The sequence below is a fragment of the Procambarus clarkii genome, chromosome 26 (genome assembly GCF_040958095.1).
Source record: "Procambarus clarkii isolate CNS0578487 chromosome 26, FALCON_Pclarkii_2.0, whole genome shotgun sequence".
Taxonomy (NCBI): domain Eukaryota; kingdom Metazoa; phylum Arthropoda; class Malacostraca; order Decapoda; family Cambaridae; genus Procambarus; species Procambarus clarkii.
The window spans coordinates 23,282,871-23,296,165 of record NC_091175.1 but is presented as its reverse complement, the minus strand read 5'-3'; the positions used below and the strand labels follow the sequence as shown (position 1 = coordinate 23,296,165).

The window sequence follows — 13,295 nt, the reverse complement described above, 5'->3', positions numbered from 1 at the left end:
ATATCCATTGTTTCGTGTTCTGTCCTGTGTTGATACTTTTAATACCCTATTAATATTCCCCCGGTTATGTCCATTCATCCACTTGTAAACCTCTATCATGTCACCCCTAACTCTTCGCCTTTCCAGTGAATGCAACTTAAGCTTTGTTAATCTTTCTTCATATGAAAGATTTCTAACTTGGGGAATTAACTTAGTCATCCTACGCTGGACACGTTCAAGTGAATTTATATCCATTCTATAATATGGCGACCAAAACTGAACTGCATAATCTAAATGGGGCCTAACTAGAGCAAGATATAGCTTGAGAACCACACCAGGTGTCTTGTTACTAACGCTGCGATTAATAAATCCAAGTGTCCGATTTGCCTTATTACGAACATTTATGCATTGATCCTTTTGTTTTAAATTCTTACTAATCATAACTCCCAGATCCCTTTCGCAATCCGACTTCGCAATCACAACACCATCTAGCTCGTATCTTGTAACTCTATCATCATTTCCTAACCTCAGAACTTTACATTTATCAGCATTAAACTGCATCTGCCAATCCTTTGACCATTTCAAAACCCTATCTAGATCAACTTGAAGTGATAGTGAGTCCTCCTCCGAATTAATTTCCCTACCGATTTTCGTATCATCGGCAAATTTGCAAATGTTGCTACTCAAACCTGAATCTAAATCATTTATATATATTATAAACAACAGAGGTCCCAGGACAGAGCCTTGAGGCACTCCACTTACAACATTTTCCCACTCTGACTTGATTCCATTTATACTAACTCTCTGTTTCCTTCGGTATAGCCATGCCCTAATCCAGCTTAATATAGCACCCCCAATACCATGAGACTCTATTTTTTTAATCAGTCTTTCATGTGGCACTGTATCAAAAGCTTTGCTAAAGTCAAGGTATACAACATCGCAATCCTTACCACTATCAACTGCCTCAACAATGCTAGAATAAAAAGATAACAAATTTGTTAAACATGAACGGCCATTTATAAAACCATGTTGCGACTCAATTATTAATTTATGTTTTTCAAGATGAAGACGAATTTTATTTGCTATTATAGATTCGAGTAACTTTCCCACAATAGACGTTAGGCTAATTGGTCGATAGTTAGACGCAAGTGATCTATCTCCTTTCTTAAAAACTGGTATCACATTAGCAACTTTCCAAAACTCTGGCACTCTGCCTGACTCTATTGATTTATTAAATATGGTTGACAGTGGGTCACAAAGCTCCTCTTTGCATTCTTTAAGCACCCTAGCAAACACTTCATCCGGCCCTGGGGATTTGTTTGGTTTGAGTTTTACTATTTGTTTAAGAACATCCTCCCTGGTAACTGCTAAACTCGTCAACCTGTCCTCGTCCCCACCCACATAGACTTGTTCGGCTGAAGGCATATTGTTAAGTTCCTCTTTAGTAAATACAGATACAAAATATTTATTAAAAATACTACTCATCTCTTCATCACTATCTGTTATTTGACCTGTCTCAGTTTTTAATGGACCTATCCTTTCCCTAGTCTTAGTACGATATAACTGAAAAAACCCTTTAGGATTTGTCTTTGCTTGCCCTGCTATGCGAACTTCATAGTTTCTTTTTGCTTTCCTTATCTCTTTTTTAACATTTCTAACCAGTTGTACGAATTCCTGTTCTAAAGTGACCTCCCCATTTTTAATCCTTTTGTACCAAGCTCTCTTTTTACCTATAAGGTTCTTCAAATTCTTTGTTATCCACTTTGGGTCATTAGTATACGATCTATTCAATTTGTATGGTATACTACGTTCCTGTGCTTTGTTTAGAATATTCTTAAATAAGTTATATATTGAATCCACATCGAAATCCCCATTTAAGTCACCTATCGCTGGGTTCATGTCTCGCTCCAAGACCGGCCCACACCCCATACCCAAGCCTTTCCAATCAATTTGACCCAAAAAATTTCTTAGGCTATTAAAATCAGCTTTTCGAAAATCTGGCACTTTAACAGAATTTTCTCCTACTGGTCTATTCCATTCTATGCTAAATCTGATTTCTTTGTGATCACTGCTCCCTAGCTCACTCCCTATTTCGATGTCATTAATTTGCGTTTCCCTGTTAGTTAACACTAAATCTAAAATATTATTTTCCCGTGTTGGTTCCTTAATGTGTTGCGTAAGAAAGCAATCGTCAATTAATTCTAGAAAATCTTCTGCTTCACTATTCCCTGTTTTGTTCAACCAGTTTATTCCGCTAAAATTAAAGTCACCCATGACATAAATACTGTTAGATCTAGATGCTCTAGATATTTCATCCCATAGATGCTTTGCTTCCATTCTGTCTAAATTTGGTGGCCTATATATTACTCCTATTATAATATTATTAGCTTTTTCGTTTAATTCAATCCAAATAGTTTCTGTGTGTGGCTCTGTTTTGATTCCCTCTTTGAGACTACATTTCAAATTGTCCCTAACATATATGGCTACTCCACCTCCTCGTCTAATATATCTATCTGTGTGAAATAGTTTAAATCCATATATTTGATATTCAGCTAATAGTTCTCTATTTTCTACATTCATCCACGTTTCGGTAAGTGCAATAATATCTATTTTTTCTGTGCAGACAAGAGCATTTAATTCGTTAATTTTATTTCTTAGACTTCTACTGTTAGTGTAATATACCCTAAGTGAATTGTTATTTTGCGGACCTTCTCTTTCCCTGATCGTTTTGCCAATTCCTTTCTCCCACAAACACATACTTTTATTACCTCCTTCCTCCAAATCAATTCCCATACCTCTATCTACTAACAGTTTAAACCCAAACAAACACCTCTAACCGCTTCTTCTAGCGAGTTCGCAACAGCAACAACCCCAGCTCTCGATAGATGCACCCCATCACGAGCATACATTTCATTTCTTCCATAGAAGTGTTCCCAGTTGTCTATGAAAGATATTGCATTTGATTTGCAATATCTTTCCAGCCGGCAATTGACACCAAGTGCCCTCGATATCCATTCATTTCCCACTCCCTTTCTTGGAAGAATGCCACATATGATCGGGATTCCTCCCTTGCTCCTAACTAACTCTATGGCTGTTTTATACCTCTGAATCAGTTCCTCACTCCTGACTCGACCAACATCATTTCCTCCCACGCTAATGCAAATAATGGGATTGTTCCCATTACCAGCCATAATATCATTCATGTTGTTTATAATATCACCAATGCCAGCTCCGGGATAGCAAACCCTTAACCTGTTCCCCCTATCTCTAGCACAAAACGTTCTATCCAAATACCTTATCTGGGAATCTCCCACAACTAATGTTTGCTTAGGTACTTCCTTTACTTTCTGAGGGGCCTGCGCTTCCTTTCTCTTCGTTGCTTTCCCTTTTGCGCGATCCACAGTCTCTCCACAGCACTCGTCCTCCAAAACGTCAAATGAATTTGAAGTTGCTATGGCGTTTGAAGGCGGCTTTATCAGTCTTCTTAAGGCCCCTGTCTTTCGCAACTCTCCAAGACGAGGTCCCTTTACTGCTGGTCTCCTCCTTCGTTACTTCTCGTTGTTTTTTAAGCTGACGCACCTCCTCCCGCAGAGAGTCCAACTCTGTCCTCAGGGCTCCCACTAGAGTCACCAGGGTTACAAGATACGAGCTAGATGGTGTTACAAGATAACACCATATAGGGTTACAAGATACGAGCTAGATGGTGTTGAGATTGCGAAGTCGAATTGCGAAAGGGATCTGGGAGTTCTGATTAGCAAGAATTTAAAACAAAAGGATCAATGCATATATGTTCGTAATAAGGCAAATCGGACACTTGGATTTATTAATCGCAGCGTTAGTAACAAGACACCTGGTGTGGTTCTCAAGCTATATCTTGCTCTAGTTAGGCCCCATTTTGATTATGCAGTTCAGTTTTGGTCGCCATATTATAGAATGGATATAAATTCACTTGAACGTGTCCAGCGTAGGATGACTAAGTTAATTCCCCAAATTAGAAATCTTTCATATGAAGAAAGATTAACAAAGCTTAAGTTGCATTCACTGTTAGGGGTGACATGATAGAGGTTTACAAGTGGGTGAATGGACATAACAAAGGGGATATTAATAGGGTATTAAAAGTATCAACACAAGGCAGAACACGAAACAATGGGTATAAATTGGATAAGTTTAGATTTAGGAAAGACTTGGGTAAATACTGGTTCAGTAACAGGGTTGTTGATTTGTGGAACCAATTGCCGCGTAACATTGTGGAGGTGGGGTCCCTCGATTGTTTCAAACGCGGGTTGGACATGTATATGAGTGGGATTGGGTGGTTATAAATAGGAGCTGCCTCGTATGGGCCAACAGGCCTTCTGCAGTTGCCTTTGTTCTTATGTTCTTATGTTCTTAACTACCGAGTTTGGGTTTAATTTCTTTGCAAACATTTCTGTTATTTATTCCGAAAACTGCGTTATTTAAAGTCTTGTCTAGTCCCAGTGGGTAGAAGCCAACCCTAGGCCAGTTCCAGTTGGTGTTGGCTATTCAGGTTAGCATTAAACAACTTCTCTGGGCAAGGGCCACCTCAGTTGGAATTGACCTAAACGCCAGTTGACAGTGGCCTACTTAAGTATGTGTGATTAAGTTGGTAGTCGTTTCACCCCCCCCCCCCTCCCTCCCCAAGTCGGCAGTAGCCTATCCAAATTTGTATTAAAATGACTAAATTGGGGTACGTTAACGTTGTGGTATTGTATTTTTCCATACAGTAGTTGCCAGCATCAGTTGATATTGCCCTACCCTAGTTTAGCCTACTCCAGTTGGTATGATTTGTTCTTTTCATTAAAATCAAAATTTACATCCCAAATAAATTACAAATATATTTGCTTAATTTAAAATCATCTTGCAGTGTAATATATTTCTTTCCAATATAACAGTTAAGATATTTCTAAGATACTGATTTGCTCGTTTGATCAACATTTATACTTTGTTTGTTGTTTGTTGCATTTACTGGAAAGGCGAAGAGTTAGGGGTGACATGATAGAGGTTTACAAGTGGGTGAATGGACATAACAAAGGGGATATTAATAGGGTATTAAAAGTATCAACACAAGACAGAACACGAAACAATGGGTATAAATTGGATAAGTTTAGATTTAGGAAAGACTTGGGTAAATACTGGTTCAGTAACAGGGTTGTTGATTTGTGGAACCAATTACCGCGTAACGTGCTGGAGGTGGGGTTCCTCGATTGTTTCAAGCGCAGGTTGGACAAGTATATGAGTGGGATTGGGTGGTTATAAATAGGAGCTGCCCCGTATGGGCCAATAGGCCTTCTGCAGTTGCCTTTGTTCTTATGTTCTTATGTTCTAACACCATCTAGCTCGTATCTTGTAACCCTATCATCATTACCTAACCTCAGAACTTTACATTTATCAGCATTAAACTGCATCTGCCAATCCTTCGACCATTTCAAAACCCTATCTAGATCAACTTGAAGTGATAGTGAGTCCTCCTCCGAATTAATTTCCTTACCGGATTTCGTATCATTGGCAAATTTGCAAATGTTGCTACTCAAACCTGAATCTAAATCATTTATATATATTATAAACAACTGAGGTCCCAGGACAGAGCCCTGAGGCACCCCACTTACAACATTTTCCCACTCTGACTTGACTCCATTTATACTAACTCTGTTTCCTTTGGTATAGCCATGCCCTAATCCAGCTTAATATAGCACCCCCAATACCATGAGACTCTATGTTTTTAATCAGTCTTTCATGTGGCACTGTTTCAAAAGCTTTGCTAAAGTCAAGGTACACAACATCGCAATCCTTACCACTATCAACTGCCTCAACAATGCTAGAATAAAAAGATAACAAATTTGTTAAACATGAACGGCCATTTATAAAACCATGTTGCGACTCAATTATTAATTTATGTTTTTCAAGATGAAGACGAATTTTATTTGCTATTATAGATTCGAGTAACTTTCCCACAATAGACGTTAGGCTAATTGGTCGATAGTTAGACGCAAGTGATCTATCTCCTTTCTTAAAAACTGGTATCACATTAGCAACTTTCCAAAACTCTGGCACTCTGCCTGACTCTATTGATTTATGGTTGACAGTGGGTCACATAGCTCCTCTTTGCATTCTTTAAGCACCCTGGCAAACACTTCATCCGGCCCTGGGGATTTGTTTGGTTTGAGTTTTACTATTTGTTTAAGAACATCCTCCCTGGTAACTGCTAAACTCGTCAACCTGTCCTCGTCCCCACCCACATAGACTTGTTCGGCTGAAGGCATATTGTTAAGTTCCTCTTTAGTAAATACAGATACAAAATATTTATTAAAAATACTACTCATCTCTTCATCACTATCTGTTATTTGGCCTGTCTCAGTTTTTAATGGACCTATCCTTTCCCTAGTCTTAGTACGATATAACTGAAAAAAACCTTTAGGATTTGTCTTTGCTTGCCCTGCTATACGAACTTCATAGTTTCTTTTGGCTTTCCTTACCTCTTTTTTAACATTTCTAACCAGTTGTACGAATTCCTGATCTAAAGTGACCTTCCCATTTTTAATCCTTTTGTACCAAGCTCTCTTTTTACCTATGAGGTTCTTCAAATTCTTTGTTATCCACTTTGGGTCATTAGTATTCGATCTATTCAATTTGTATGGTATACTACGTTCCTGTGCTTTGTTTAGAATATTCTTAAATAAGTTATATATTGAATCCACATCGAAATCCTCATTTACGTCACTTATCGCTGGGGTCATGTCTCGGTCCAAGACCGGCCCCCACCCCATACCCAAGACTTTCCAATCAATTTGACCCAAAAAATTTCTAAGGCTATTAAAATCAGCTTTTCGAAAATCTGGCACTTTTACAGAATTTTCTCCTACAGGTCTATTCCATTCTATGCTAAATCTGATTTCTTTGTAATCACTGTTCCCTAGCTCACTCCCTATTTCGATGTCATTAATTTGTGTTTCCCTGTTATTTAACACTAAATCTAAAATATTATTTTCCCGTGTTGGTTCCTTAATGTGTTGCGTAAGAAAGCAATCGTCAATTAATTCTAGAAAATCTTCTGCTTCACTATTCCCTGTTTTGTTCAACCAGTTTATTCCACTAAAATTAAAGTCACAATGACGTAAATACTGTTAGATCTAGATGCTCTAGATATTTCATCCCATAGATGCTTTGCTTCCATTCTGTCTAAATTTGGTGGCCTATATATAACTCCTATTACAATATTATTTGCTTTTTCGTTTAATTCTATCCAAATAGTTTCTGTGTGTGGCTCAGTTTTGACTCCCTCTTTGAGACTACATTTCAAATTGTCCCTAAAATATATGGCTACTCCCCCTCCTCGTCTAATATATCTGTGTGAAATAGTTTAAAATAGTTTAAATCCATTTATTTGATATTCAGCTAATAGTTCTCTATTTTCTACATTCATCCACGTTTCGGTAAGTGCAATAATATCTATTTTTTCTGTGCAGACAAGAGCATTTAATTCGTTAATTTTATTTCTTAGACTTCTACTGTTAGTGTAATATACCCTAAGTGAATTGTTATTTTGAGGCCCTTCTCTTTCCCTGATCATTTTGCCAATTCCTTTCTCCCACAAACACATACTTTTATTATCCCCTTCCTCCAAATCAATTCCCATACCTCTATCTACTAACAGTTTAAACCCAAACAAACACCTCTAACCACTTCTTCCAACGAGTTCGCAACAGCAACAACCCCAGCTCTCGATAGATGCACCCCATCTCGAGCATACATTTTATTTCTTCCGTAGAAGTGTTCCCAGTTGTCTATGAAAGATATTGCCTTTGATTTGCAATATCTTTCCAGCCGGCAATTGCCCTCGACATCCATTCATTTCCCACTCCCTTTCTTGGAAGAATGCCACATTTGATCGGGATTCCTCCCTTGCTCCTAACTAATTCAATGGCTGTCCTGAATCTCTGTATTAGTTCCTCACTCCTAACTCGCCCAACATCATTACCCCCTGCACTAATACAAATAATGGGTTTGTTTCCATTTCCTGTCATAATATCATTCATGTTTCCAACAATATCACCAATTCCAGCTCCCGGATAGCAAACCCTTAATCTGTTCCCCCTATCTCTGGCAAAAGACTTGGGTAAACTTGAAAGACTTGGGTAAATACTGATTCGGTAACAGGGTTGTTGATTTGTGGAAGCAATTACCGCTTAACGTTGTGGAGGTGGGGTCCCTAGATTGTTTCAAGCGCGGGTTGGACATGTATATGAGTGGGATTTGGTGGTTATAGATTGAAGCTGCCTCGTATGGGCCAATGGGCCTTCTGTAGTTGCCTTTGTTCTTATGTTCCTAACTCACACATTGTCATAAAGTGCAGGGAACCCCATACATTGTCAAAAGGTGCAAGGAACCATCACATTGTCATAAGGTGCAGGGAACCCGTACTTTGTCATAAAGTGCAGGGAACCCACACATTATCATAAGGTGCAGAGAACCCGTACATTGTCATAAGCAGCAGGGTACCCACACATTGTCATAATGTGCAGGAGCCGGTCGGCCGAGTGGACAGCACGCTGGACTTGTGATCCTGTGGTCCTGGGTTCGAACCCAGGCACCGGCGAGAAACAATGGGCAAAGTTTCTTTCACCCTATGCCCCTGTTACCTAGCAGTAAAATATTTACCTGGGTGTTAGTCAGCTGTCACGGGCTGCTTCCTGGGGATGGAGGCCTGGTCGAGGACTGGGCCGCGGGGACACTAAAAAGTCCCAAAATCATCTCAAGATAACCCATACATTGTCAAAATGTACAGGGAACCCTCACTTTGTCATAAGGTGCAGGGAACCCACACATTGTCATAATGTGTAGGGATCCCACACATTGTGCTAAGCGACAGGGAACCCACACATTGTGCTAAGCGGCAGGGAACCCACACATTGTGCTAAGCGGCAGGGAACCCACACATTGTGCTAAGCGGCAGGGAACCCACACATTGTCATAAGGTGCAGGGAACCCATACATTGTCATAAGGTGCAGGGAACCCATACATTGCCATAAGGTGCAGGGAACCATCACATTGTCAGAAGGTGCAGGGAACCATCACAATGTTATAAAGCGCAGAGAACCCATACCTTGTCATAAGATGCAGGGAACCCACGCATTGTCATAAGGTACAGGGAACCATCACTTTGTCATAAGGTGCAGGGGAACCCACACATTTACCAAAGGTGCAGGGAACCCACATATCGATTCAAGGTGCAGGGAACCCACATATCGATTCACGGTGCAGGGAACCCACGTATCGATTCACGGTGCAGGGAACCCACATATCGATTCACGGTGCAGGGAACCCACACATTTATCAAAGGTGCAGGGAACCCACACATTTATCAAAGGTGCAGGGAACCCACACATTGACGTCATGAACAGGGAACATACACACTGACGTAAGGTGCAGGAATCAAACACTGATGCATAGGTGGAAGGGACACACACTGACGCAAGGTACAGGGATCTGACACTGATGCAAGGTACAGGGATCTGGCACTGACGCAAGGTACAGGGATCTGACACTGATGCAAGGTGCATGGAACATACACACTGACGCAAGGTGCATGGTAACATACACTGATGCAAGGTGTAGGGAACATACACACTGACGCAAGGTGCATGGTAACATACACTGATGCAAGGTGTAGGGAACACACTCACTGGTGTAAGATAAGGTAATTAACAGGAGAGAGCGTTAAGCCAGTACGACTAAACAGATGTTAGAAGGGCTATGAGGACAAGGAGCTGGGATATAACTGAGGGAAAGAACGGTGCCATCCTCATTGACCACTAAGGACCGGACGCGACCTGTTGGAAGCAAAGTCATTGTCCTACTCACCAGTCCAAGTGTCTGGGTATACTCAATAAAGTATAACGCTAAATATATCAACACAAAATACAATACAGAAGAGACGGGATAAGTTAAGGTTCACAAGAGTCCTGAGTATATACAAGTTTGTTTTCTATGCTGGTGATTTATGGAACAAATTTTTGGTTAACACATTATACGTGGGATCCTTTTAAATAATGATTGGATATATAGAACTGAATTTGGTTAAGTATAAATAGGAACTGCCTGGTATGGGACGATTATTCATTTGACATGTGTTTTTAGATATTCTTGGGCCTCCCACAGCCAGGCTGTTCACTCGCTCTTACTGTAAAAAACAACTATACGTATGTTGCAGGAGACAATTTTATTGATTATCGACGACGGTCTATATTCCTTAATTCACATACCGAGAATAATAATTGGAGAGACGTGTATTAGTAATGACTTGATATTTGCAGTGTCGGAGGACGTGTGGGACGTGGAGGGGGTGGTCCACCTGCTGCTTCATCCAGCCTCTCCCCTCACGGCTGCTGCTGTCACCGAGGCCTTCTACTGCTTGGCCTCCTTTCTATTTTACTGCACACAATACTTCTGTCTTCCAACAAGGTTAGTTAACTCTTTATTATAATTATGTTCGGGGTCTTTCTTGCGGTGATAAGTTTCACAATAAAAGTTATATATATATCATCACAAACGTGACGAATCATAATCACACCTAGATAACATAAAAGAAGCATTAAATGGAATTAATGTGGTTTGCTCCTTTGCTTCCTTAATGAGTATCGGATCCCATGGCCATCCCGATGAACTTGGTAGAAGGGAACAAATTGAGTTCCGAGAATTTCACCCCTCTAGATTTCCTTGGAATCAATCAATAAGAGCAAAATGTCTCTCCAATGTCGGAGTCCCAGCCTAACCTAACTTGTGGAGTGATAGCTGAGGGTTAGGTGACCATCATGGACGGGATAAGATATCTATTGATTCCATTAAAAGAATGCCGGCACCCAGGGCGACCCATGTTAAGTTGTTGGTGACCCCCATAACGTTGGTGGTGAGCTTGGCACCGCATGGAGAAGGTTAAAGGAGAATTCGGGATAATTATTTTTCCCTTTCTGTATCATAAAGATTTATGTACTGATGTCAGGGAAATAGACAAAATATGTATTCTACTTGCAATAGTTTGAAGGTAGACATGTTGCTGAGGCAACAGAATATTTTCTAGTCCCAGCCATGTTTCTAGGTTTTGTTGACTTTAGGTGGGAAGCCTTTCAAGTTTTTATCGTTATTTCTAAGTTTGGTAGTGGAATGATGCTAGTCGTATCAAGCACTTGGTCAATCCGGGAACCAGATTAATTTTGGCACTGGGTTCATCTGGGCAATGGGTAGGTCCAAGGGCTGGGTTGATCTGGACACTGGGTTTATAAGGGCACTGGGTTGATGTGTGCATTAGGATGATCTGGCCACTGGGTTGATGTGGTCACTGGGTTGATCTGGGCACTGCGTTGATCTGGGGACTGGGTTGATCTGGCCACTGGGTTGATGTGGTCACTGGGTTGATCTGGGGACTTGGTTGACCTGGGCACTGGGTTGATCTGAGCACTAGGTTGATCTGGGCACTGGGTTGATCAGGGCACTGGGTTGATGTGTGCATTAGGATGATCTGGCCACTGGGTTGATGTGGTCACTGGGTTGATCTGGGCACTGCGTTGATCTGGGGACTGGGTTGATCTGGCCACTGGGTTGATGTGGTCACTGGGTTGATCTGGGGACTTGGTTGACCTGGGCACTGGGTTGATCTGGGCACTGGGTTGATCAGGGCACCGGTTTAACTCAAACAAGGGGGCAATTCAAATACCAAGTAGACTAAAGCACCAGCTCCATTTAACCACCGGAACGACACGGGCACCGCTGGGTACCCCACCCAGCAGGCACATATGGTATCGTATCAATTTTGTGAACTTGAAATAAAAGTGCACAACTGTTCATGGCAGCTACCAGGGCATAATAGCAAGATGTTGACAGACGTGTGGGTTAACGAACCAAGTGTAGTGTCACAATGACCTGATGTACCATGTGTAGTGTCACAGTGACCTGATGAACCAAGTGTAGTGTCACAGTGACTTACCATGTGTAGTGTCACAGTGACCTGACGTACCATGTGTAGTGTCACAGTGACCTGATGTACCAAGTTTAGTGTCACAGTGTCCTTTAGCACATGTGTAGTGCCACAGTGAATCTGTACCATGTACAGATTCACAGTGACCCGATGTACCATGTGTAGTGTCACAATGACGTGACGTACCAACTGTATTGTCACAGTGAACTGATGTACCAAGTGTAGTGTCACAGTGACCTGACGAATCATGTGTAGTGTCACAATGACCTGATGTACCATGTGTAGTGTCACAGTGAACTGATGTACCATGTGTAGTGTCACAATGACCTGATGTACCAAGTGTAGTGTCACAATGACCTGATGTACCATGTGTAGTGTCACAATGACCTGATGAACCAAGTGTAGTGTCACAGTGACTTTACGTAACAACTGTAGTGTCACAGTGACATGACGTAACAACTGTAGTGTCACAGTGACATGACGTAACAACTGTAGTGTCACAGTGACCAGACGAACCATGTGTAGTGTCACAGTGACCAGACGAACCATGTGTAGTGTCACAGTGACCAGACGAACCATTGTGTAGTATCACAATGATCTGATGTACCAACTGTAGTTTCACAGTGAACTGATGTACCAAGTGTAGTGTCACAGTGACATGATGAACCAAATGTAGTGTTACAGTGACCTTATGTACCATGTGTAGGGTCACAGTGACCTGATGTACCATGTGTAGGGTCACAGTGATCTGATGAACCAAATGTAGTGTCACAGTGACCTTATGTACCATTTGTAGGGTCATAGTGACCTGATGTACCATGTGTAGGGTCATAGTGATCTAATGTACCATGTGTAGTATTACAGTGACATGACGTACCATTAATAGTGTCACAGTGACCTGAAGTACCATATGTAGTGTCACAGTGAACTGACGTACCATGTGTCGTGTTTCAGTGACATGATGTAGGAATTGTAGTGTCAGAGTGACCTGATGTATCATGTGTTGTGTTATAGGGACCTGACGTACCAAGTGTAGCGTCACAGTTTCCTGACGTACCAAGTGTAGCGTCACAGTTTCCTGACGTACCATGTGTAATATCACAGAGACCTGATGTACCATGTGTAGTGTCACAATGACCAGACGTACCATGTGTATTGTCACACATTAAAAAGAACTTATCTAAGTGCCTTGTTGACCTGGCGTGACACTGTATTGTCACAGTGATGTGACATACCATGTGTAGTGTCACAGTGATGTGACATACCATGCGTTGGGTCACATTGACCTGACGTACTATAAGTAGTGTCACGGTGACCTGACGAACCATG

General features: G+C 41.2%; 2 protein-coding genes across 2 annotated transcripts in view; one reads left to right on the top strand and one right to left on the bottom strand.

Moving 5' to 3' along the window:
• LOC138368842 (F-box DNA helicase 1-like) overlaps positions 1–10,988 on the top strand; it is a 102,728-nt gene extending 91,740 nt beyond the window's left edge. Inside the window, exons 4-5 of the mRNA XM_069331550.1 lie at positions 10,309–10,456; positions 10,976–10,988. Coding sequence (XP_069187651.1) covers positions 10,309–10,456; positions 10,976–10,988 — 161 coding nt within the window. The remainder of the gene's footprint in view (positions 1–10,308; positions 10,457–10,975) is intronic.
• Positions 10,989–11,475: 487 nt separating this feature from the next.
• Positions 11,476–12,545, bottom strand: LOC138368841 (uncharacterized). The gene is made up of 2 exons (XM_069331549.1): positions 11,976–12,545; positions 11,476–11,679 (listed from the first exon to the last, which is right to left on the bottom strand). Exons 1-2 carry the CDS (start codon positions 12,543–12,545, stop codon positions 11,476–11,478), a joined length of 774 nt encoding a protein of 257 aa, XP_069187650.1.
• Positions 12,546–13,295: the final 750 nt, after the last annotated feature.

Excerpts from the sequence above, each read along its gene's own strand:
- LOC138368841 (XM_069331549.1), bottom strand. The coding sequence starts at position 12,545 with ATGGTTCGTCTGGTCACTGTGACACTACACATGGTTCGTCTGGTCACT. Across the intron at positions 11,680-11,975 it reads TCACTGTGACACTACACATG|TTAAACCGGTGCCCTGATCA; the intron begins GTAAGTCACTGT and ends CCCTTGTTTGAG.